Source organism: Chenopodium quinoa, unplaced genomic scaffold, assembly GCF_001683475.1.
Source record: "Chenopodium quinoa cultivar QQ74 unplaced genomic scaffold, ASM168347v1, whole genome shotgun sequence".
Lineage (NCBI taxonomy): Eukaryota > Viridiplantae > Streptophyta > Magnoliopsida > Caryophyllales > Amaranthaceae > Chenopodium > Chenopodium quinoa.
In genome coordinates this window covers 12,813,234-12,839,287 of record NW_018743292.1, presented here as the reverse complement: position 1 = coordinate 12,839,287, position 26,054 = coordinate 12,813,234, and the positions used below count along the sequence as shown (strand labels likewise).

The window sequence follows — 26,054 nt, the reverse complement described above, 5'->3', positions numbered from 1 at the left end:
TGTTTGGGCATGTTGGCTTATAGAAGTCAATATGCATATTACTGTGAAATAGCATGAACCATGGCAGGGTTCATTTTGTGTCTTTTGGACTAAGCATTGTGAACTTATTATGTTCAATATAACAACTTTAATGTGTTCAGTTCTATATGATGATTAAAGTTGTAAGCAAATTTTTGTCAAAATAACTTCCTTTTATTCATCAAATCATTGCAGCATACATATCTTGCATAATCTAATGGCTATTTTGACCATACATGTCACATATGCCCAACATCATCTGCCTAAACTAACTTATTCATTCTAACTAACTATCATCTGCACAACATCACTGTCATGCCTTCAAATACACTAAAAGAAAACCAAAGAAAATCCATGACACAAACAGAGCAATGGAGAAGTTTTTTTCATTCCTTGACGCATTCATTAGTTCAATTCTAGTGTGGCAAAGCTCCATTTTGGTATCATTCAACTCATCCTCCTTTATTCCCAAATTCTTCTCTACTTTTTTCAACTGCTCCTTCATGAAATCAATTTCAATCTCTTTTTCCGCAAGTAGTGTATCTCTTTCAAACACCTGGAATCGTAGATCTTCAACATCTATTTTGTTAGCACTAACCCACTGAAAGAATCCACAATCACCCTCCTGTAAAAAAAAAAAAAAAAAAAAAAAAAAAAAAAAAAATCAATTGAATTTGAAAACCCTAATTCGATTTTCCCAATGTAATTATCTTAAGTTCAATAGCAAAAACAAAAAAATGTCACTTCCCACCACACTTACAGGCCATTTAGGGCATCCATAGAACTCCATACCCACATTATCGCCATTCCTCACCGTCCAAATTACAGCTTCTACACCACATTTGCACTTCAATTTTGGCGAACCCCAACCAACAGACCTTGACGAAGATGATCCAGTCGACCCAATGTGCCTCCTACTAGCCATTGCAACCAAATTTCAGTGACAATAGAGGGGGGGATTTGAGAGCATCAATGTCGTTTAAGGAAGAGAGGAAACAAAGAAAAGAAGAAGAAGACCCAACAATTAAGGGACGTGGCATTTTAAACAAAAAATAAAATAAAAATAAAGGAATATCACCTTTGTAAGCCATGTAGGAGCCACATAGGACTAATACCAGCTACAACAAGTCAAGCAACCTGTAGGGACCAATAATAATTGAAGACCCCCTAAGGTCGGATTATTAAATAATAATCCAAAGGTCGGATTATTAAAAAATAATGTGCAAAAGGTCGGATTATTGGCATGAATTTTTCCTAAGTTATATATGTTTTGGATTTATAACTAAATTAATAATAGGAAAAATTTTAAATTACCACCCAAAAATAACACCTATTTCAAAATAACCACCTGTTTAATTTTTTTATTTTTATTTTACCACCCTTCAATTAAAAAATTACTCAGATTCCCCCCTTTTTCCAAATTCCGGTGATTTTTGACTGATTTTCCGTCTGTGGACCCCACCTCCATTTCCATTTTCCGCTACATCAACCGCAAAACCTCTTTCCTGCTTCACTTTCTCCATTTTCCTTCTTACCTGAAACCACCATGGAGGCCCCACCTCCATTTCCCTCTTTCCGATGGTTTTTCCTTCTCTTCTCCATTTTCCTGCTTCACTTTCTCTCTCCTCCTTCTAACCTAAAACCACCATGAGAGGCAAAGGAAGGAGCCGCACTCAACGGAGACACTTCAAGCAAAGCAGAGTTAACGTCTGGAAAAATGGCTCCAAATCCGACGCCGCTGCCGATGGTGAGAACAACTCCGGCGATGCTGAAAGAAAAAGCAGGGAAAACGGGAAGCCATTGAAGACGCCCAATTGTTGAAAACGCCCAATTGAAGTGTCCCAAGAACCCTAATTCCCAAATCTACCTATTTACCCCAATTATAGTGGAATTTGGTGGAATTTGGTGAAAGAAATGCAAATTGAAGTTTGGAGAGCTGTTTTAAAGAGAAAAATCGGGGGGAAATCAGTCAAAAGGGTCAAAATAGCGATAGTAGCCGTTAGGTGGGGCCCACAGACGGAAAACCCAACGGAATTTTGAAAAAGGTGGGAATGTGAGTAATTTTTAATTTAAGGGGTGGTAATATAAATAAAAAAATTAAACGGGAGGTTATTTTGAAAATGGAGTCATTTTTGGGTGGTAATTTAAAAATTTTCCTTAATAATATACAACTTTTGCCAATTTTTGATTAAATTTGTGCATCGCATGGACACTAACCTAGTTTTATCTAAACATATTTGAACTAATCAAAACTTTTAAAAACAAATTTCGACAATCCCGTCGTTCTTTTTTAGTTGACTAGCTTCATTTATCATTTATAAAATTTGTCAATTCACAAGTTTAACGCGATTGATATCTCTAATTATCAATAAAGAAAAAAAAATTAAGAAAAAAGTTGATATTATGAAATAAACGATTCTAAAATGATCATGTATGACTATGTTTTATACTTCGTATATCATAACTATCAAGTATAAATCTCTGAAAATCTAGTGAAAATAGCGTTCGTAAAAAGTGTTAAAAGTAAAAACAGGTCAACTTAAAAAGAATAAGCAAAAGAGGTATGTAGTAATAGTAATTGGAATTGTAATATCTCTATGACAAAAATGGCATGGATTGGATAAGAGATCAAAGCTTTTGGAAGCAAGATCCACTCAAGGAGGAATTGCCGAAAATAAGAGACAAAACAAAGCGCCCATTATCAACATACTGAAATTGTATGGAACTGTTCTCCTTTGCTTTTGTCCAAAAAAAAAAAATAAAAAAAAAAAGGTGCCGCTAATAGCAAATAGTTGAGTTCGTATTATTTTGCACACACCGTTAATAGTTGGTATTATTTTAAGCCAATTTTTTACTGAAATGATTTAGAATCTTGCAACTTCCATGTGAAATGTATTTTAAGTCAATTTTGAAGGTGCAAAAATGGGCTGAAATAAGTTGTAATTTTAGTTGTTGTCTAAGGTGTTTAACCTTATTCGATACTAGATTTATATACACGCGATGTAAAAAGGAATGACAACTTTATGGCTTATCACCTTGCTAAGCTAATGTCTTTCATTATTGAACTAGTTTGGTTTAATCATTATCCCGACATGATTATACTTTATGTACTCTCGGACATTTTGTCCTTTGATTAATACGGCTTTTCCCTCAATAAAAAAATATACACGCAATGTAGTTGTTCTATAAATTCATGTACACTAACTATTTTAAGAATGTAACCAAAATTAATGACATTCAGGTATTTTGAAAAGACATTACTATCTCACCCCTTGACTAACAAATACGGAGTAGTGATTATTGGTTGACCAAAGGTTATGAATATTGTTAAACATTCTTAATTTTGTTACATTAGACAGCAGGTGGATGATACGTAGACCTTGTAAACCACCTTCTGTACAATTTTATCGAGGACTGCTCTCCCTGCCTAATCTGCTTCACTATGAAGCGTATTGTATGTCCAAGTAATACAAGCGCCATCAAGCAATCCCATACAATCAGCGATAAATAAAGAGTCTTCCAATGTCCAGGTGTTACATCAAATTTTTTCGTTTTATAAAAGTCTAAATCAAAGATTAGTAGTATTGCCATTAGGTAGGTAAATGTTGTGGCTGAAACTGCGATCCACATGATAAACATCAAAATCCCAATGAAGAGTTTCCTGTAGGGGAGGCCGCTTATGAGGAGGATGATCACACTTAGAGATGAAACAAGGCCGATTGTGTTACTAATGAGTAATACATTGTATCTACCCGGAGCCTTGGTAGCTAATACGGAAGTACCTGCAATGTGCAAATTTGTATCATCCTGCCAAAGACCTCCTGGAGGATTAATTCCGACTTGGAAAGCCATTGTTCCTATCAGAGATGCTACCACTAGTAAAGCACTACGTTGGTTTTCCAGCCAGTTGCGATTATTTTTGTTATGAAGTTCCAATGTGTCCTTAACTTGTAATGCTTTGGCAACTTTGAGAGAGCGCGAAATCTCCTCATCATCTCTTGATGAATCCTTCCTATTTTGAGTTTGTATATCCATTGCAGTTAGCTTATTTGTGTTGAGGGCATTTATTTCGATACTTGTGTTTCTTAGTATACAATCTACCATCTGCATTACAGTAAAGAGCCAATTTGAGATAAGGGTGGCCCACCATATCACATCGAGCACATGTCACAAACTAGACAACAATGCGAGTAAAGATGCCCCTTTTATCACAAAATTAGGCATCGTTTAGTTCAACTTATTTTTACTTATTTTAGAAAAAATAAGTTCAGACTAGATCATCGTTTTATTTGTAGTTTTTTATCGCTAAATATCTTTAATTTCATAATGGAAAAAATTATAAAAAATTACATATTAATAAAATACACATTATTACGAATTTAACAAGAACTCACCTCAAAACTAGAGCTGGCAAAAATTGACACGACACGAACCGAACACGAAAAAAACGGGTTAACGTCAAGGGTTATCAACACGTTTAATGAAATGGGTCAACACGACAAGACACATTTAATTAAAAAAGTTGGGTTAGTGTTGAGATTCTTAACACGAATTTAATACGACCCGACCCGCCTAACATAAAAAACCAGTACTTATGAAATTATTGATAAATATATTGAATAAGACCAATATTTTTCAATTCAACACGACAACACAACACGAACCGAGCACGAAAAAGGCGGGTTAGTGTTAAGGGTTTTCGACACGATTAATTAATTGGGTAAACACGACACGACACGTTTATTAAATGGGTCGGGTTAGTGTTCCTTCCCCAACCCGTTTAATTTCCGACACGAAAACGAATACGACGCGACACGACACGATTGCCGGTCTACTCAAAACACCATAAACCCAAAAGCCCACAAACTAGAGCCTAAACGAGGTTCCATCTTAAAACCAATTAGCAATAAGAAGAGTAGCTCGCTTGAGTTATAAACAGAAAGTATTTTGCTTTCTTTTTCAACATGGGACAAACACTACTCACACTTACATTTAACAAATTCCCATATGAGTCATTACTTCATCTTCTATCTTAGTCTTTTGTTAGAGATATGAGATATCGGAAATTCTCTAACATCTTCACATTCACTTAAATGTTATTAAGAAATTAAAAAAAATTAAAAAAGAAGGATAAGTAATTAGTACTTTGATCATACCTCAGGTTGTTTAGTAGCCACAGCAAGGTGCAAAACTGTATTACCATCACTATCCTTGGAGTTAACTAATTGAGCATCCATTACATCTAACAAATACTTAAGAGCCTCAAGTTGACTAAACTTCACGCACAAATGCAAAATAGTTTCGCCACCATTTGCCCGCTCCCTAGCTGCCTGCATCCTAGCCCGAAAAAGCTCACCAAGTACACGAATCTGACCATTTATGGCTGCAACATGAACCGGATTCATTCCATCTTGATTGCGAGCAAAGCACATGTTAGGCTTCTCCGTGAGCAAAGCTTGCGCAATATCTAGGTACCCTTTTGATGAGGCTATGTGCAAGGGTGACCATCTTTTTGAGAAATCAAGCTCCTCTGCTAGTTCAGGCTTTTGATGTAAAATTTCTTTGGTAAACTCTAGGTGCCCCAAACTAGTTGCTACATGTAATGGTGATTGTGAGAAACGGCCCGGCTTTTCGATGATGTATCGATTGAGGATGAATGGATCTTGTTGGAGCAAGTTGAGCAAGGAAGGTAAGTCACCCTCAAGTGCTGCGTCATATAATTTTTTGGTGGCTTATGATTTTCTTGATCTCTCTGCTTCTCCTTCCATTTTTTTTTATTCTGGCTCAAAAAATATAAAATTCAATAGTGCTCTTTATAAATCTCAGTTAAGTAAACCGTATAAATTAAGATTGAATATGACCTGATTGATTTTGGGCAACCTAGGGCCCCAGCAGTATAGAGAAGGTTGGATTAAGCTCCACTTCTCATGCGCTCACTATATCTGTCTACTACATTCGGTCTGATATAGTCAAACTTAATGCACTTGTTAATGTATTTGACCATTAATTCGTAGCGTGTCCAGGATTTTATGGGTGATGTGTCATTGTCATCCATTGACTGCATGTCCGCATACTATCTTTAAAACATGAGCGAAACCAAACTACCATCACACATTCACGTCATTTCGGGAATTCACACATAGACTAATCAAACACTTAAAATCTTAATCAAAACCCAAAAGTCCTACTCAATCTTTATAATTAGAAATAACATAACTCTAATATCAGACATTATGATCAAATAGAAAATCCCCATCAAATAATAGCACAATGCACAATTAATTAAACTGATAACTTTAAAACAGAGCATTAAACTGATAATTTATAAGAAAAAAGATTCAAACCTGAAGAATAGTATAATTATTAAAATCCCATTTCTCACACTTTTTACCCGATCAAGTATTCAACAAACTAAGACAAACCCGGCCATTATTACACAAATTCGGGTTGATCCAATACCCAAATAAGTCAAATAATTCAACATTCACCATTCACCATTTTTAGTTAAACTCAACAATTCTCAATTTGGCAAACAATTACAATGCACATTATAATATTAATTTAAAAAAAAACAAAAAAATAAAAAAATTCAGAAATGCCAAATCATCAATTCCAAAAAAAATTAAAACCCTAACTCCCTAATCGTGTTGAATAAATAACAAACCATCAAATTCAGGAACATCCACACTAATTTGATAAATTAAGTAACATAAACAACTAATTTAAGCAAAAAATCAACCCAACAACTCATGAAGAATAAGAAATTGAAAACATTAAATTCAATATTTAAATATGAAAATGACTTACTCAGTTACTTGAATAATGAAATTGAGAGGTGCGGCTGGTCGTAAACTCGGACGACTGGTATGATGCGACTGGCGGTGCGACGGTTCGGAACAGAAGACTGGTGGTGGCCGATGGCCGGACTTGATTTTTCCAAGAGAGAGGAAGAGAGTTCTTGTCTGTCTGTGTGTCCTTTGCCGTGAAACTAAGGCCCTTTTTGGTTCAAAATTAGTACAGTATAGTACTTTTTCTGTTTTTTTCTAAAAATGTATCGCTTTGACTTTTGCCTTATTTATATGTTATGTTTGACTTGATTTTTCTGTTATTATAAAATAAATAAATATTTTTATCAAATACTTCCTTTGATAGAGTGAGGGATAGCTCAAGTGATTAGAACTGCTCTTTGATCTCAGGTGGTCATGAGATCGATTAAGGGAAGGAGATTTTAAATTCTTCCCTATGTACCTATTTTTTTTACTCATTGCAAATAATTGGGTCAAATTTTAAAACTTTAACCATAAATTATCATTAATTAACAAAAGATAATATATTTATATGGGGTATTGTTAAATTTGTCTAATTATATATTTTATTAATATCAAATTTTTATAATTTTTACGAGTATAAAAATAAAGTAAAGACCTTGAAAAGCCAAATGGGGAAAAAATTAAGGACGACAAAGGGAATAATATTTGGTAAATGTCAAATTCTTCCCTATGTCCCTATTTTTTTTACTCATTGCAAATAAATGGGTCAAATTTTAAAACTTTAACCATAAATTATCATTAATTAACAAAAGATAATATATTTATATGGGGTATTGTTAAATTTGTCTAATTATATATTTTATTAATATCAAATTTTTATAATTTTTACGAGTATAAAAATAAAGTAAAGACCCTGAAAAGTCAAATGGGGAAAAAATAAGGACGACAAAGGGAATAATATTTGGTAAATGTCAGAAAATGAAAGGAAGAGAAGAGTAACACCTTATATTTTTTTCTTTCATTTCAAAATCCTTTAATTTTGGGAGGAAAGGAAAGTAAAGTAAAAAATTTATAAAGACTTTAATTTTCCTTTCTTACCAATTTTCATATCATTTATCATACCAAATATGAGAATATAATGAAAATAATGAAATTCTTTTTTTTTTTAGCCAAATCCCATCAACCAAACAAAGGCTTAGAGGAGCGTGTTTTTTAAATTTATTTTTAACTTTTTTTTTGTTGTGTCACGTGACCCATTGTGCTCAAGGGTGGGTCCTCCACTAGATGTGCTCACCATATCTATCTAGTTATTACATTCGGTTAGATATAGTCAAACTTAATTCCCTTGTTAATATATTTGACCATTGATAAATAATTAAAAATTATAAGAACTTTTTAAAAATATATTAATAATTATTCACCAATGTTTACTTGATAGCATTAATTTTTTTTTTTTTGGCAAGGTAATACACTAGTAAAAACAAAATTATAATCACAATTAATAAGGACTACAAAGTATATGCATGATTATTTTAAAAAGTCAAATTATGTCAATAATTTTAGATTGAAGGGGATATCAAACTATTAATTGTACAAAACTAAAATTGAAGTCCAATCCCTAAAATCATTTCACTATATTTTTTTTTTTTGTTGCTCAAAAACAATTTTTGCACGCTTAAAATATGTGTTCATTTATTTAAAAGGTAAAACTATCAAATGCCCTAGGGGCGTTGGATAAGATAATTAAAAGTACAAATATTAATTTTAAATAAACATTAATTACATCGATCGACGCGTGATTTTGGCATGCATTCCCAAATTAATACCATTTTAGGAAAATTTTTAAAAGGTAATCCAACGCTTTAATACCACTACTAGAAAACACCTTATTTACGACGGAAAAATTCCATCGGTACACCTTAAAAATCCGTCGGAAAGGGTTGTTTCCGACGGAATTCCGTCGGAACACGTTGTCAAAAACCCCTTTGTAGGAAAAACGGCCATTTTCGTCGGAAATTCCGTCGGAAAACACAATTCCGACGGAATTCCGACTGAATTTTTTCGTCGGAAGTGGTTTTTCCGATACCAGAAAGTCCATCGAAAATTTCCGACGGAATATAAATCCGCCGGACAATTCCGACGGAAATTCCGTCGGAAAATTTAATAGGAAAAAAAAAAAAAAGCCCCACCCACCACCCCCACCACCAGCCCACCCCTGCCCCCTGACTTACCCCCTACCCACCCCACCACCACCAATCCACCCTACCCTGCCCCTTACTCCCCTAACTTACCCCCCTACCCACCCACACGACCACCAACCCACCCCACCCTGCCCCTTACTCCCCCTAACTTACCCCCCTACCCACCCACACGACCACCAGCCCACCCCACCCCTGCCCCCTACCCCCCTTACTTACCCAGACACCACACACCCACCACCCACCCAGACACCCAACCAAACTAGCCCACCCCCACCACCAGCCCACCACAACCCAGACCACCGCCACCCAGAAAAAAAAACGAAAATTCATTAAAAAAAAAAAAAAAAAACCGAAACAGATCTAATAAGCAAAATCAGCAAAACAAAATAAAAAATAAAAAAAAAACAAAATTCAATATACAAAAACAAAATCAGCAAATTAAATAATACAAAATTGAATATACAAAAATTAAATTCAGCAAAACCAAACTCGGAAATTCAAAATAAAAGCCAAAAAAAAAACAAATCACAGCCCACGAATTCAAAATTAACTCGCAATACTAAATAAAAATAAACATACCTTTTGAAATTTCATCTTTGTTGGGTTTAAATGGTCAAACTCGACCATGAAAATTCCAGATCTGGAATTTTCAAGGTCGAGTTTGAGCAACGTGCTGGTGGAGGTGACGAGGAGAGGAGAGAGAATGAGAGAGGAGGAGATGAGAGGAGGAAGAAGGGCGAGGAGATGAGAGGAGGGAGAAGTAGAAACCAGAAGAGAAGGGAAAGAGGAGAGGAGGGAGAAGGAGAAAAGTGGCGGAATGGAGGAGTGAGAAAATAGGAATGAGATCCTATTTTTTAATGTAGGGTTTCTTTTTTTTTTCTTTTTTTTAACCTGAATTCCGACTTTCCGACGAATTTTATTTCCGTAAGAAGTTTGATATTCCGATGGAAAAATCCGTCGGAAGATTCCAATTTAACGTTCCGACGGAATAATCCGTCGGAAATCCTTTATTTTCCTACGGAATTCATGTCCGTCGGAAATAGACTTATTTCTAGTAGTGTACCCTTGAAATTTCCTCCTTTTAAAATACTCTTTTTACTTTAAATAAAACTCATTTTAGGAAATAAACAAAATATTACCGCCACCGTGATAACGGCTAAGGCTATTTTCAAAGTCACACGGCGGAAGTCTAAAACTAAAAACCAACTTTTCAAAATATTGCTAGGTTGTATGCATGTTAGTGTGTTTTGATTACGCTTATGTACTCAGCAATGCTGATTGTTGTGTTTTGTGTGTATTTGACCTTGTTTTTATCTTGGCCCTACGACGACCCATTTCGTATGGTGAGTAGTAGGGACAGTTAAAGAAAAGCTTTTCAGGTGTTGCATCAATTCATGTTGGGGGTTTGAGCGAAAAGCGAATCTTACACTAGTTTTATCTTAAATATGTGTTTACTATTGGTTATTGGTTTATTATTGTTGTTTAATGAGACTAACACATTACTTCTAAATATTTGTTTGGACCTACAATAGTTCCAAGTTGTAGGTTTGACTTTGTTTGACTTGGGTTTGACTTTACTCTTGCTTGGTGGATTGTTGGACTTTGACTTTGTTTTGAAAGGTTTTGAAAATGTCTTCCACTGTGTATCTTTGATAAATGCCTTAGTCGTTATCACGGTGGCGGTAATGCCTTGGTTATTTCCTATTTTGTATTTAAAAAGGGCAAAATAGCTATTTCAAAAGGGGAAAATTTCTAGGGTGTTACAAAGTGGTATCTGGGAGCTTTGGTTAGATTTTAATTACCATTAAAGCCAAAAACGTGGTTTAAGGTACCTATGTTTTAACTTGACCAAGTGCTTGTTTGAAATGATAAGTTTTAAATATTTTAAAGGTTGAAGGTATTATTTTATTTATTTAAGAATTTTAGTTTGAAAAGTATTTAAAATAAGTATATTTCCATTTTATTTAACTTCAATTTTATTTAATATTTAATTTTATTAAATTGGGATTCGAAGTTTTGGTAGATTTTTTTTTTTTTTGGGAAATTTTCGAATTTATTTAAATAAGAAAAGGAATTTCAAAATTTTTTGGGTGTGTTACTTGTGCAGGTATGCAATGGATTAATGTATGTAACTATTTGTTAAATGCTTTTAAGAGCATGTGGTGAGATTGGATAGGAGTAAGAATTGGGCATATAGGCTAGAATTTAATTTCTTCCCTATGTGCATATTGATTTGTTATGGTGTTCAAGCATGTTTAGTTGCATGACTACGTGAATAGTATTAAAGCATGTATTATATGTGGATCATATATATTATGTGCAATTGGAAATTGTATGATTGAACGCCGAATTAAAATTTTTGCTAGAACTGTATTCTCTTGTTATGGAAAGGGTTGTTCTAGAGTGAGCTATACCCATTTTCTTGCAGATTTTCTAGAGTCTTGCCTACTAAACTTTCTACTATGAGCATCTTTAGTGGAGATTAAGGAGCATGAGAGCCCATTTGTCTATGTTAGATTGACCCTTAAATTTCCTTTGTTCCTAAATGACTAGTATTTATGAAGAAATGTTAAAATCAACCTAATTACTTTGGCAGTTAGGATTGAGTTGATGGTTGATTACCTAATTTTCAAGAAAGAATGTTTAGTTTCACTAGTCTAGTAAGATACCAAACTAGGAGTATAGTAGAGTTGAGTATAAACAAGAGGATTGGTACCATCGATGGAACTTGGGAGTTAGTATTGATTTCTAATGAATATGATGATAAAAGGAGTATAGGCAATGATCAAAAAGGTATTTTCGAAATGAGGTGTCAAATTCACTTGAGTTAGAGTATAAAGTTATAAAGTAAATGATAGATTATTTCTTAATCCTATGGATTATTCAACTTTTATTTCGAGTTTTTAGGATGGTAATCATTCATTCTTTGTTATAAAGGAATATATCATGTAGCAATGCTACAATTCTTGGAGAAGCCTTGTATAATCATTTATATATTCCTTGAGTGATTCAAGCACCATATTTACTCTCTTCCTTCTTTTCTTAGGTAGTGATTCAAGGGAATATTTTATTTTTATTTGTTTGTTCAACTAAATGAATTATTTGGTTGTTTATCAATCAAAGGTATGTGTGTGTGTGTGTGTGTGTGTGTGTGTGTGTGTGTGTATTATAAAATTCCAGCATGTTTATTTAATATAAAACATCACTAATAGACTAGAAAATCATATTTAAATCATCAAGAACTTTTTCCCTTTTATGGCTAATCAAACCCTAACATAATAGTTAAAAATTCCAGCATTAATTGAGGGCTTAATAAAACTCATCAAAAACATGTTCTAATCATTAATTTAACAACCACAAGAACCTAGAATCAAACCCTAATCATAAACATTAAATTCCCAAATTCTAGGGTTTGTAAATTGAGGGTTTTTTTTATTAAATTAAAATCTGAAAACTATAGAATAATTTAACAACATCAACTACCCAAAATCAACATCAAAATATAATCAAAATCATGCTTTGAATTAATTAAAACAAGCTAGAAAGTTAATCAGGAAAAAAGAGTTTTTTTTTTAATACCAAACCGCTAGGGAGGAGAGAGAGAGAAGGAGGGTCAGCCGGCTGCCAGTGGTGCGCCGGTGCTGCTGCTGGCCGTCGGTGGTGGCGTCGGTGGTCGCCGGTGGTGCGTGGAGAGGAGGAGAGAGTGGCGTGGAAAGAGAAGAGAAAAGGAGGGGGAAAAGGAGAGAGAAAAATAAGAGGAAAATTGGAGTTTTGTAAAATCTGACAATTTGATTTTTGAGTTGAAATTCTTGAGGTTTTAGGGTATTTATATCCCCTTTTTAAAACAAAAACACTTATTTACAAAACTGTCATTACTAATCCTACTCCTCCTTGAATTCTCCTTTAAGGCCAACTTGTTGGGCTCTTAAGAATTCTTTGATTCCCTACAAGTTGATCCAACAATTTAATTGATGTTGACCCAAATTAAAACAATTTATTGCCTCAATTAATAACTCATATTATTTTATACACACTTATTTTATACTTAAATGATTAATTCTTTTTAAAATGAAATGAATCATTTTACACTATAAGAATCAGGTCGAATTCCGACAGACAGGTTCCGACGAACATGTAATTCCGTCGAAAAAATCGGAGACGGATTTATTTTTCGTCGAATATTTCTGACGAATTCAAAAATTCTGTCGAAAATTTTTTACAGAATATTATTCTGTTGGAAAATATGTACTTTCTGAAAATTAAAATTTCGACGGAATTTATATCCGTCAGAATTTTCTTCCGTCGGAATCTACATTAAAAAAAAAAACAAACAAACCCTAAACAGCCAACCCCCCCTTTTTCAATTCCGCCTCTTCTTTCCCCTTCTCCTTCTCTTTCTCTCTCTTCTCCTCCTCTTCTCAATCTCTCTTTCTGTCTCCTCTCCTCCTCTTTCTCGGTCTTCTTCTCCTTCTCCCTCCTTTTTCTCTTGTCTTCTTCCTCTTCTCTCTCTCCGTCCTCCTCTTCTCACTCCGTCCACCACCAACATCAAACACTGTTAACAACAACAACGCCACAACATCAACCACCACCAACGTAAACCACCACCAACATCAACCGCAACAACAACAGCACAACACCAATAACAACGACGCAACAACAACAAAGCCGACAACCACTGTCGTGAGCCACCCACTCTCAAGGTTTTTGTTTTGTAGATCTTGTTTTGATTTAGATTAGATTGTAGATCTAGTTAATTTTTTATGTAATTGTAATGTTAGTTTATAAATTTTACTAGATAATTGTATATTTATATTTCCTCTAATTTTTTTGGTTAATTATCGTTTTTTTTTATATTTTTTAATGAAATTCTGATTAAATATGTAGATCTACTGGTGTTTTTTTCGATTTTGTTGTGTTAATTTTCGTATTTTAGGGGTTAATTTTTGTTTTTTTGGGGATAATTTTCGGGTATTTTTGGGCTTTTCGTTTTTTTGGGCCAGTTTCGATTTTTTGGGGTTAATTTTTGGTGTGTGGTGGTGTCGGTGGTGGTGTGTGGTGGTGGGGTAGGGGCTGGTGTGAGTGTGGGGTGGGTGAGTTGGTGGTTGGGGGTCGGTGTGCATTGAGGTCTGATTGGGTGGGCTGGTGGTTCTGGGGTGGGGGCTAGTGGTGGTGCGATTTTTTTAATTTTTTAAATAGGATTTTCCTATGGAATTTCCGTCGAAAATTTCCAGGCTGGAAAATCTCTTCCGACAGAAAAAATTCCATCGAAAATTGGTTCCGACGGAATTTCCGTCGAAAAAGATCATTTTCTTTACAAAACCTTTTCCGACAACCGCTTCTGACAGATAACGGGGTGTTTCCGACGGAATAATTCCGTCGAAAATCGCCTATTTTCTAGTATAAAATATTATAAAAATACGGAATATTACAAATGCCCCGAGGGCATTCATTAACAAGATCTTATTTAAATTAAAATTGTGTTGCAAATTTATTATTATCATTATAAAAAAAAACAAGAAAAAACCAATTACAAAAACAAAAGATAGAAAAATTAAATTATGATAATGACAGAAGACATATTCCCTCGGGTTCTAATTGATCACAATAATTTAACTCGTAGATACATTATATATGTGTTAATGTACAACTTTGGCCATTATTATTTGCAATAATTATACCTTATTAAGAAATATAAAAAAAAATGAGGTAATAAAAATGTACATAAAGCCTAATTATCTTAAAACTCTTTATATGACTACAATTGCTTTTTACATATTGGTATAAATAAATGTCAAAATAAGTACTTTGTACATAAAACATACAAAAGTCAAATTATTGCACTGAAATAGAGAGAGTGCATAATCGACTAGTACGGTGATTAAAGGATAACATGAGTACATTGGAACTTAAGCTACATCTTTGAAGCCGCAAATTGGACTTTGAATATTCCATTGATATACAAATCCTAGGACTTCGTAAATACGGAGTATTAGACTTACTCAACCTTAACAAGAAGTGAATTTGACCAATTCAATTCCTTCACAACAGAAACTATCCCATGTGATTAATGTAAGGTACACAAGTCTAAAATGACTACTGTTATACACGGTCTTCAATTCATGATTTTCCTTCTCTATATATATAAATGCGTACGCTTGCAAATTTCATTGATAAATCTTGCGAAATATAAATTACATCAATCTTTAGTGTCGTACAAACAAAATTAAGCAACCAACGATATACTCGTATAATTCGTATAGACAGAATTTTTTGTTACACAATCGGAAGATATGGAACCTGCTCTAAAGGCCTTCATCATATTATCTAGTGTCATGTTTGCATTAGCATGCATCTTCGCCATCATACGGGTGTTGTGTTACCGATACTACGGGGTGCCCGATGCCACTATCGTTGTTGAGTCTCGTCCCTCAGGGTGGTATCACTAGTAGAAAAAAAGAAATAGGCAACCCCCCTATGGCAACGGTTCATGAAAACCGTTGCCAACTTAAGTGAGCGCCATTTAAAATATCAGAGTTGGCAACGGTTAACCGTTGCCAATTTTTTTTTTTTAAAAAAATATTGATTAACATTGGCAACGGTTAACCGTTGCCAACTGCGTTTTTTTTAAAAAAATAAAAATAAATAAAAGGTTCATGAATGGCAACGGTTAACCGTTGCTAATTTTCAAAAAAAAAAATTGCGGGTTTTGTCACTGTTCATCAACGTCTTCAATTCATTCAATTGCAAAAAAAAAAAAGGTTCTGCGTTTTCCCTCCTCCTTCCTCATTCAACTTGATCCCCTCTTTCTCCATTGAAGTGGCCTGGTGCGAGGTACAAACCTTCATTGAAGAGCTAGCTGTGCGAACTTGCTCCCCTCCTTCTGTGTTTTCCCTCCTCCTTCCTCATTCCTTCAAATCTTGGTGTCTTCAATTCCCACGCAATCCCTCTTCTCTTCTCCCTCCATCTCCATTGAAGGGCTGTGCGAGCTTTCTCACCTCCATTGAAGGGCTGTGTGAGCTTTCTCACCTCCATTGAAGCAACTTCAAGGTAAGTAGCTAGCAAATTAGGTTTTTGTGTGTATTTTATTTGGGTTTCTTGTTTTTTGAATTACTATGCTGATTTGAGCTTGCATTGTGATATTCAATAATGTTTTGGGTTATTCTTTGTTGGCTTTTGCATAGATTGTTACCACCAAGGTTGAATTTACAATTAATTAAGTTCAAGTAAGTTTAGGTTAGTTTAGATAACTGAAGAATTATAGGTTAGTTTAGATAAGTGAAGAATTATAGTTTAGTTTAGGCTAATTTACAATTAATTATAGTCCCTTATTAGTTCAATTAATGGATGTATACATACTTACTAACTTTTAATGTGTTTTTTGTCTTTGCGTTTTTATAGGTTCATATGTGAATTGAAGTTCAAGCTAGTTAAGTTTGAAGACTACCCATTAATTAAGCTCAAGTGGGAAGTTAGAAAGAATACATCCATTGTGTTGGTATGAATTATAAACTTCTCTAAGCTATAAATATTTCTTTCTCTCTATTATTGTTTTAATAAAAGTTTTTTCATGCTAGATATTAGATTTGTGTTTTATATAATGACAAATTAAATACAACAATAAATATATGAAATGTTTGCATTGAATCATCATGTGCCTAGATACCCGTTCAAGGCTTTCTCATTAGGAGAAAGTCTTGAATAGTCCCCGGTTGGGACTGTTCTTGAACGTTTACTCTCACTTAGGTGGTGAATGTATGTCTTTTTTTTTCGATTTTAAGGAACATCTTGGCTTACCATTTCCTCGATCACTATGTTCTCTGCGTACATATGTGGGTAAGTAATTACCTACGTCGTGTACTTGGAGAACTGGGGGGAAATGCTGCCGGATTTTCCTTAAAATTGGAAAGTTGACATACATTCACTAGTGAGAGTAAACGTTCAAGGATGGGTAAGGTTGGAGTGATAAGGACTCTTTGGAAGCATATATTCATTTGTGTATGTATATGAAAGTTATATGCATGGTGTGTGTTTGAATTTGATTTATATATATAGTATATGTAGCAATTATACATTATCATTCGTAATATATTGCCATGTTTAGAGACAATTTACTTAATGGAGAAGGATCGTGGATGGATGTATGGTAGACGTGATACATTGGAATTCTTTAATGGGGTTCAAGAGTTCTGCGAGACGGCTTCATCTTATTAGCGCAGAATGGGTTTCGAGTGCCTCTATTGTCCTTGTGTTGATTGTAATAATGTGAAGGTGGTCCATAGTATTGATATCATTAGAGATCATGTAGTTTGTCGTGGGTTTAGGGTTAAATATCATGTGTGGATTTGGCATGGTGAAGAAGGAGAGTACAGTGGGGATGTTATTGGGTATGATGTGCATGATGATAGAAGCAATGATATCCGTGTGGACGAGGAATACAAGAATGATGAACATATTGATGATGATGGTGCTGAGGAGGGATTTGAGGATGATCATGTGGATGAGGTTGAGGATGAAGGTGTGGATGATATGATGCGTGGTTTTGAAGGTGACGTGTTTGAGTCATTATCGGAGGCTTCTAAAAAGCCTTTGTATCCTGGGTGCAAAAAATACTCCAAACTATCAGCCGTGCTTACTCTTTTTAACATTAAGTCGAAGCATGGGTGGACGGACAATAGTTTTACTTCCTTGTTGAGCGTGTTAAGTGAGATGTTGCCCGATGGGAATGAAATTCCTAAGTCTTACTATTACGCTAAGAAGCTCATGTGTCCATTTAGTTTGGATTATAAGAAGATACATGCATGTCCTAATGATTGTATTCTTTACCGAAATGAATATGAACAATTGGAGGAGTGTCCAAGATGCAAGAAGTCGCGCTACAAGCGCAAGAGTTGCAATGCTGGTACGAAGGGACCTCCTGCTAAGGTGTTGTGGTATCTTCCCATAATTCCAAGGTTTAAGCGTCTGTTCTCTTTACCAAAATACGCTAAAAACTTGAGGTGGCATGCAGAGGGAAGAAAGAAAAACAGAATGCTGAAGCACCCAGCCGACTCCCCGCAATGGAAGAACCTTGATATGAAGTTTGGGGAATTTGGTGATGAAGTCAGAAATTTAAGGCTTGGTTTGTGCACGGACGAGATGAATCCATTTGGCACTCTTAGTACCCAGCACAGCACATGGCCGGTACTTTTAGTGATCTACAATTTGCCTCCTTGGCTGTGCATGAAACGGAAATATGTAATGCTTTCACTCTTGATATCGGGGCCAAGGCAACCTGGAAACGACATTGATGTGTATCTTGCGCCATTGGTTGATGATTTGAGAAAGATGTGGGACGAAGGGGTTTTCGTGTTTGATGCTCATAAGAATGAGATGTTCACATTGCGTGCAGCCTTATGTGGACCGTTAATGATTTTCCTGCATATGGAAACTTGTCTAGGTATAAGAATAAAGGGAAGAAGGCATGTCCCGTTTTTATTGATGATACGCCAAGCAGACGCCTTGATCATTCTTTCAAACATGTGTATTTGAGGACAAGAAGGTTGCTCAGGCGCGATCACCCGTACCGTCGGCAGAAAAAGGCTTTCGATGGGACGGTGGAGGAGGGGACTGCTCCTAGGCCACTGACTGGTGAGGAGGTTTACGCTCGGGTCAAGGGTGTACGAACAATATTTGGGAAATCTGAAAAAGCGGCGGAATCAGTTGCTCTCTTTAAAAAAGAATCAATCTTTTGGTTGCTCCCGTACTGGAAAGAACATGACGTTAGGCACTGTCTTGATGTAATGAATATAGAGAAGAATGTGTGTGACGCTCTTGTGGGAACGCTGATGAATATTCAAAACAAGACAAAGGACGGAAAGGGTGCACGTTTAGATTTGGAAAAGATGGGGGTGCGTCCAGAATTGTGGGTTCAGCAAAGGGTTAGTAAGGGAAAGGAACAGGAAAAGGAAAAAGAAAATGGGTTCGAAAAAGGGAAAGGGGAAGAGCAAGGGAAAGGGAAAGGTCGCGGATGCGTCGAAGAAGAAAAGTGAGGGAAAAGCCAAAGAGGGGAAGACCTATTTACCTCCGGCTTGCTACACATTGTCAAGGGTAGAAAAACGGAGGTTTTGTGAATGTCTGTATGGCATTAAGGTTCCATCAAGGTACGCATCTAACATGAAAAGATTTGTATCCTTAAATAGAGAATTGAAGCTGACAAGTATGAAATCCCATGATTGTCATGTTCTGATGCAAGTTTTTCTACCAATTGCAATACGTGGTATTTTGCCAAATCACGTGAGGGAAGCTATTACAAGCCTCTGTTCGTTTTTCAATACAATATGTAGCAAAGTGCTTGATCCTTGTACCCTTGATGCTTTACAGGCGGATGTGGTTGTGACTTTGTGCAAATTTGAGATGTACTTCCCGCCCTCATTTTTCGACATAATGGTGCATTTGATTCTTCATTTGGTGTGTGAGATTAAGTTGTGCGGTCCAGTGTTCTTGAGGTGGTGCTATCCTTTTGAAAGACACATGGGTACATTGCAAGATAAAGTTAGGAATCTGGCTCACCCGGAAGGAAGTATGATTCAAGGGACCGTGGCCGAGGAGATTGGTAATTTTGTGGCCGACTATATAGCCGTTGCTGAACCTATTGGTATTCCTACTTCTCGACATGAAGGTAGACTTGATGGTCATGGCACAATCGGGTCGAAACGAATGTCACCTGATCGAGAGAAGTTCTTACAAGCACACCTATATGTGTTGCACCATGTTGCAGATGTTCACCCATATTTAGAAGAGCACATGGCTAGTTTACGTGATGAGTTTCCGTCGAAAGGTGAAAGGGCACTGATGCAGTTGCACAATAAGAAGTTTGTGAGTTGGTTTCGTGATCGAGTGATGGGTGGAATGGATGAGAGTGTCACAGCTACAATAAGGTGGCTTGCTTATGATCCTAGGGATGAGTTCGCTCATTTGAGGGATATGACATAAATGGGTACACATTTTGGACTGAGCGTCAAGATTTGAAATCGTCATCGACCCAAAACAGTGGTGTAACGGTTGTGGCATCGTCAAGGGAGTTTGCAAGTGCTAAGGATAAATCACCCGTTGATGCAGAGTTGTCATACTACGGTCGAATTCAAGAAATATGGGAGCTTGATTATTGTGACTTCACGATTGCTCTTTTCCGGTGTAAGTGGGTTGATAATATCAGGCGTAACGTCAAATTTGATGACTTTACTCTTGTAGATCTTGGCAACCTGAATGATAGTGCGGAACCGTTCATCCTTGCATCTCAAGCTAAGTAGGTGTTTTACGTATCTGAACCTGCCGACTCAAAATGGTCTATTGTGCTAGCCGGCAAAATAAGAATCCTTGGCGTTGGAGATGTCGAGGATGAGGAAGAATATGATGCCTTTGATGACTCGGCACCTTTCACCGTTCCTAGACCTGATGTGCCAAATGAGATAGACGACCAAGCCAATTACATGAGATCCGACCACGATGAAGGAATATTAGATTGAGGTACTGTATATTTTCTATTAGTTTGAATTGCAGGCGTAGAAAGAATAAAAAAATCACATTTTAGGTGAAAATGAATGAAATTGTTGAATTACTTGCCCATTTTTCTTATATTCTTTTAAATGAATAAAGTAACTTGCATCACCATTTTCAGAGTTTATTTGTATTATAATTCAGCAATTTATATATGATTATAAGTTTACCTTACAATTCAGCAGCTAATAACGTGTTATGTTTGTAATGACAGGTTTTAACATCTAATGGCGGACGATCGATTCCGTGTTCGAGTTGAGGATGTTGAATCTAACTCAGATGATTCATCTAATGATGGGGACCAGCCGTATAATGTGAACAAGGAAACTGATTTGGGTGAGCCAGAAGATCAGGCGCAAGATGTATTGGAGAGAATGATAGATGACTTTGAAATTGCAGCTGAGCAAGCGCCTCCAATCGATAATGCCATTGTGGAGCCATTTTGTGAGGATCAAAGTGGAGTGGGGGTGCAGGCACCAGCGAAGAAAAAGCAGAGGGGTCCGACGACAGCTTTCAAGAAACCTGTCGGTCCTATGGTCTTGGAGTATGACAGGGTAGGGAAACCCTTAGGTAAATGGCGTCGTCGGTATGCTGGTCAAGTTGGGATTTGTGCGCGCAAAATCCCCATTACGCTTCGTATGAGCGACGTACCTACAGGCTTGATTGACACGTTTTGGAATGATACCAGGGTAAGTTTGATTTGATGTGATTATTTATAAAAAATTTCAATTTATTATTATGTTATGGGCAAACCAATAATGTTTGTTATTTGTGCTTGCAGAGTCTATTTAACATTCCAAATGAGTACGCCAAGCGAAGGGTGTTTGAATCCTTACTTGCGGCAAGATTCAGAAGCTTCAAGTGTAACTTAGTTCGTCGGTTTATCACAAAGAAACTTGTGAGGAAACCAAAGAACAAGAAAGGAGGTGGCAGTGATGATGATGTCATCGATGAAGAGAAACTCCCTTGGCAAATATGGCCTAGCATATCGAAGGATGATTGGGAGGCTTTCGTTCATAAAAAATGTAAAAAAGAAGAAATTGTAAGTTTAAAGAACTCTGATGAAAATTGTGTTGTAATTTATCGTCTTTTTTATTAGTAATGAAACTAACATATATATCTTTTTATGTAGGAAATGAGGGAGCAGAATTACAGGAATGCATTGCAAAAGCAATACCACCATCATATGGGAGCAATGACGTATGATGAATGGAGGGATACGTGGGTGAGTGAAGGAGTATACCCCACTGCGCTTCTAGGGTCCTCCACAGCGCCGTCTGACTCCACGACTAGTACTTTGGTGAGTCGTGCTGGGGATTTCTTTTGCTCTATGCATTCGCGGGACAAGAAGACCGGAAAATGGTCCATCAAGGCTCCGGAAACCAAAGAAATGACAGATAAGCTAGTAAGCAACTATGAACTAGTGAACTAACTTATTCATTTGCATGTATATCACTTTATATAAACACTAACTTCATGTTGCCATTTTGTTTTTGCTACAGCTTGAGTACACTAGAGAGCTTGTTGAAGGCAAGCTCGTCCCGATGGTAGAGAAGGACCCCTTCACCTTTGCTATGGGAAAACCCTACCATCCGGGACGGGTATTAGGTGCTGGGGGGAGCTTGCTAGGATGGGAGAAGGTAATGGGTCCCGAATATACCAAATCTGGAAGATCCCGAGCAAGTGTGAACTCGCCACAGAACTTCGATGCCACAGTGGCATCAATTAAAGAACAAGTGCGCAATGAGATGCGCGAAGAGTTCAATGCATGGGCAAAGCAAATGAATTTGTCGACCTTGCCCTTTTCCTCGACAACACCGGCCGACGCAAGTAGCCACCCACGAAGAGAAGGAGAACAGGAGGTAAATGATTAGAATTCAACTCTATAAGTTTTGATATGCTGAGTTACGTGGGTACGGTTCTAATTAATGTTTCACTATCAATACACTATTGCAGATTGATACTCCTTCACATGCGAACTCAAGGGGGCTTGATACTCCGACACCTCATCACTTTCCTATTCTACAGGTGATTTTGTGCTTACTTGTTTGGATAATGATATTTGTTTTTGGATTGTGTTGTGAAATGGTTAAGTTGGTTGTGAAATGGTGTTTCTTCGCTGTGTTGAGTAGTTTGTGTTGCTTTAATTTGTTGATGTGATGTGTTTTTGTTGTCTGCTTCTCCTTCTCCTCATTCTCCTCCTCCTTCTCCTTCTCCTCCTCCTTCTCTTCTCTTCTCTTCTCCTTCTCTCCTTCTCCTTCTCCTCCTTCTCCTCCTTCTCCTTCTCCTCCTTCTCCTCCTCCTTCTCTTTCTTCTCCTTCTCCTTCTCTTTCTTCTCCTTCTCCTTCTCTCCCTTCTCCTTCTCCTCCTTCTCCTCCTTCTCTTTCTTCTCCTTCTCCTCCTTCTCCTCCTTCTCTTTCTTCTCCTTCTCCTTCTCTTTCTTCTCCTTCTCCTTCTCTCCCTTCTCCTTCTCTTTCTTCTCCTTCTCCTTCTCCTTCTCCTTCTTCTCCTTCTCCTTATCCTTCTCTTTCTTCTCCTTCTCCTTCTCTTTCTCCTTCTCCTTCTCCTCCTTCTCCTCTTCCTCCTTCTCCTTCTCCTCCTCCTCCTCCTCCTCCTCCTTCTCTTTCTTCTCCAGGAGGCAGCAGCACAACGAGGAGGCTGCTGTGCAGCTGTGCACACGCTGCCCTTCCCACCCGGTTTCCGTTTTTTTTTTTGCACTTGTTTTGGTTTTTTTTTTTGCGCCTAAGATACTAAGTTATGAATATTTATGGCTTGAAACAACCTAAAAAAAGCAATTTCACAAGTTTTAGGTTCAATTAGAGTGTTTACGGCTCGAAATGGCCTAAATGAGTTTTAACTTGCCCATTTTCCATGTTTTTTGCTCAATTCTTGTATATTACACCTAATATGCTTAGTTATGAATATTTGTGGCTTGAAACAACCTAAAAAAAGCAATTTCACAAGTTTTAGGTTCATTTAGAGTGTTTTCGGCTCGAAATGGCCTAAATGAGTTCTAACTGGCCCATTTTCCATGTTTTTTGCTCAAGTCTTGATTTAACTCCTATATTACACCTAATATGCTTAGTTATGAATATTTGTGGCTTGAAAAAACCTAAAAAAAGCAATTTCACAAGTTTTAGGTTCATTTAGAGTGTTTTCGGCTCGAAATGGCCTAAATGAGTTCTAACTTGCCCATTTTCCATGTTTTTTGCTCAAGTCTTGATTTAACTCCTATATTACACCTAATATGCTTAGTTATGAATATTTTTGGCTTGAAAGAACCTAAAAAAAGCAATTTCACAAGTTTTAGGTTCATTTAGAGTGTTTTCGGCTCGAAATGGCCTAAATGAGTTCTAACTTGCCCATTTTCCATGTTTTTTGCTCAAGTCTTGATTTAACTCCTATATTACACCTAATATGCTTAGTTATGAATATATAAATGAAGTATCTTCCTAATTGGTGCAGGAAGAGACCCGTTGTGAACTTCTTCACCCGGGGGAATCATATGATGGACCTTTGAAAGTTGTTGCCTATGGTAGTGCACAACCGGCCGAACAAGGCACGATCCATCTTCGACCTCTTCTGCCCGAGCATTATTCTGTCGGGATCCATTCTGTGGTTCCCATGTTCGAGGAGATCTTAATACCTGTGCCCGTGGAGGAGGATGAGTTCACTACACTCTGGGCAGCAAAAGGTAGTTTTGTGCAATGGCCAACTGCTTGGATACGGTTGATGAACAAGGTAATTAAGATTTAGATTTCACGATTTAATCTTTTCTTCCCAAGAGTTGGATGGAAATCTTTTCTAACTATTTATATGATTTGTCTTATTAGCCATCGAAGAAAAGCCAAACTCCAAAGAAGAGGGTGGAGGGGCCAAAGAACAGGAGTGAACATGGCTCGGTGAGTGGAAAAGAGTCGATGAAGAGCCCTTCACGATGTTCAGCTACGCAAGCTACTCCATTAGTTGAAGACACGGTGCTTCAATCGTTATCTCAGGAGTTAGCTTATTTGCACAACCGTGTTTGCGTGTTGCCTAATGACAGCCCCATCCAAATCCAACTTCCTAAGGAAATGTTCCACTACGATGATGATGCAACGGCATGGCTATTCAAAGAAGATGTGAAGGAATTTCTAAGTGGTGCAATGCTTAACATTTCCCTCATTCAAATATCCATGAGGTAATTCAACTGATACTCAATTTATATTATTCAGTTTAGTGGTGTTTTTCGTTTGGTTTTCGATTAACGTTGTGATATCATGCATGCAGAGCACTCCAGGAGCAAATATGGGAGCTTGAATCTCCTTGTCAAGTTGGGTGGTTGTGCCCTGAGCAGATGTCCACTACTAGAATCTTAGGCAACTTCGCTGACGTGTTGTACTATGCTGAACGGGGTATCAGGCAATCAGTGAGTGCGGGAGACAAGTTCATATTCGTCCCATACTATGAGGAGTACGTCTGATTATGCTAGTCAAGTTCGTTTGTTTTCCCAGTTTATTTGTTGTAATAGGCTAACTATTGATTTGTTTGTCTCGTGTGTAGTTATCATTGGACCCTACTTGTGATTTGTGTTTCCAGTAACACAATCTTCTACTTTGATTCTGCTCGGTTACCTCAAGTAAGAAAGCGCCTCGTGAGGTCCATACTGCAAAAGTAAGCATCTAGTTTGTTTCACTTCTGATTATTCATTTTTCATATCTTAACTCATATGTATTGATTATACTAGTCAAATTTGAACTTATTACTTTGATTTTTTGTAGTACCATGAAGAAGATAAATCCTCGATCTCCTCGAGGTCCTACATGGAAAGCACCCAAGGTAATTCACCCATGATGTTGTGATTTTCTTACTTTACAATGCTTAAGATGTTGCTTATTTGCTATGCATTTTGATTCATGTGCTTTGTTCCTCATGCTAGTGCGTACAACAGGAAAACGGAGTTGACTGTGGCCTATACGTGATGAGATTCATGTATGACATAGTGATGAGTCATTGTACAGAGACACGTCAGCTTGAAGAGGTATGCCATTTTGGTTGAAATTGCGTCCCAAAACCACTTACTTGCTCTTTTCTTGTAATCTCAAGCATTAGTCACATTTAACTAAGTGATAATGACATATTTTAACTAGTTATGAGTTCAATAGACATGAATTGTAGAAAATAGGCATCCTAGTAGCCAAAATGGCCTTACTTGAGCCATTTTGGTTGAAATTGCGTCCCATAACCTCTTACTTGCTCTTTTCTTGTAATCTCAAGCATTAGTCACCTATAACTAAGTGATAATGACATTTTTTAACTAGTTATGAGTTCAATAGACAAGAAATATAGAAAATAGGCATCCTAGTAGCCAAAATGGCCTTACTTGAGCCATTTTGGTTGAAATTGCGTCCCATAACCTCTTACTTGCTCTTTTCTTGTAATCTCAAGCATTAGTCACCTATAACTAAGTGATAATGACATGTTTTAACTAGTTATGAGTTCAATAGACAAGAAATATAGAAAATAGGCATCCTAGTAGCCAAAATGGCCT

At 36.7% G+C, this 26,054-nt stretch overlaps 2 protein-coding genes across 2 annotated transcripts; one reads left to right on the top strand and one right to left on the bottom strand.

Moving 5' to 3' along the window:
* Positions 1-3,322: 3,322 nt before the first annotated feature.
* On the bottom strand, positions 3,323-15,350 carry LOC110735985 (ankyrin repeat-containing protein At2g01680-like). Its single transcript, XM_021916153.1, has 3 exons — positions 15,287-15,350; positions 5,175-5,749; positions 3,323-4,122 (listed from the first exon to the last, which is right to left on the bottom strand). Exons 1-3 carry the CDS (start codon positions 15,348-15,350, stop codon positions 3,370-3,372), a joined length of 1,392 nt encoding a protein of 463 aa, XP_021771845.1. The 3' UTR covers positions 3,323-3,369.
* Positions 15,351-16,423: 1,073 nt separating this feature from the next.
* Positions 16,424-25,468, top strand: LOC110735984. The gene is made up of 6 exons (XM_021916152.1): positions 16,424-16,484; positions 20,739-21,213; positions 21,657-21,749; positions 22,481-22,552; positions 23,990-24,218; positions 25,443-25,468. The coding sequence occupies exons 2-6, from the start codon at positions 20,752-20,754 to the stop codon at positions 25,466-25,468; spliced, it is 882 nt and encodes a 293-aa protein (XP_021771844.1). The 5' UTR covers positions 16,424-16,484; positions 20,739-20,751.
* The last annotated feature ends 586 nt before the right edge of the window (positions 25,469-26,054 follow it).

What these genes read in the sequence shown, in the direction of transcription:
- LOC110735984 (XM_021916152.1), top strand. Translation starts at nt 20,752, where the DNA reads ATGGCGGACGATCGATTCCGTGTTCGAGTTGAGGATGTTGAATCTAAC. An exon ending in ATGAATGGAGGGATACGTGG is followed by an intron (nt 21,750 to 22,480) that starts GTGAGTGAAGGA and finishes ACACTATTGCAG; the next exon opens with ATTGATACTCCTTCACATGC. An exon ending in TACACTCTGGGCAGCAAAAG is followed by an intron (nt 24,219 to 25,442) that starts GTAGTTTTGTGC and finishes TCCTCATGCTAG; the next exon opens with TGCGTACAACAGGAAAACGG.
- LOC110735985 (XM_021916153.1), bottom strand. Translation starts at nt 15,350, where the DNA reads ATGGCGAAGATGCATGCTAATGCAAACATGACACTAGATAATATGATG. An exon ending in GATGAAGGCCTTTAGAGCAG is followed by an intron (nt 5,750 to 15,286) that starts GTTCCATATCTT and finishes GAAAATCATAAG; the next exon opens with CCACCAAAAAATTATATGAC. An exon ending in TGGCTACTAAACAACCTGAG is followed by an intron (nt 4,123 to 5,174) that starts GTATGATCAAAG and finishes ACTGTAATGCAG; the next exon opens with ATGGTAGATTGTATACTAAG.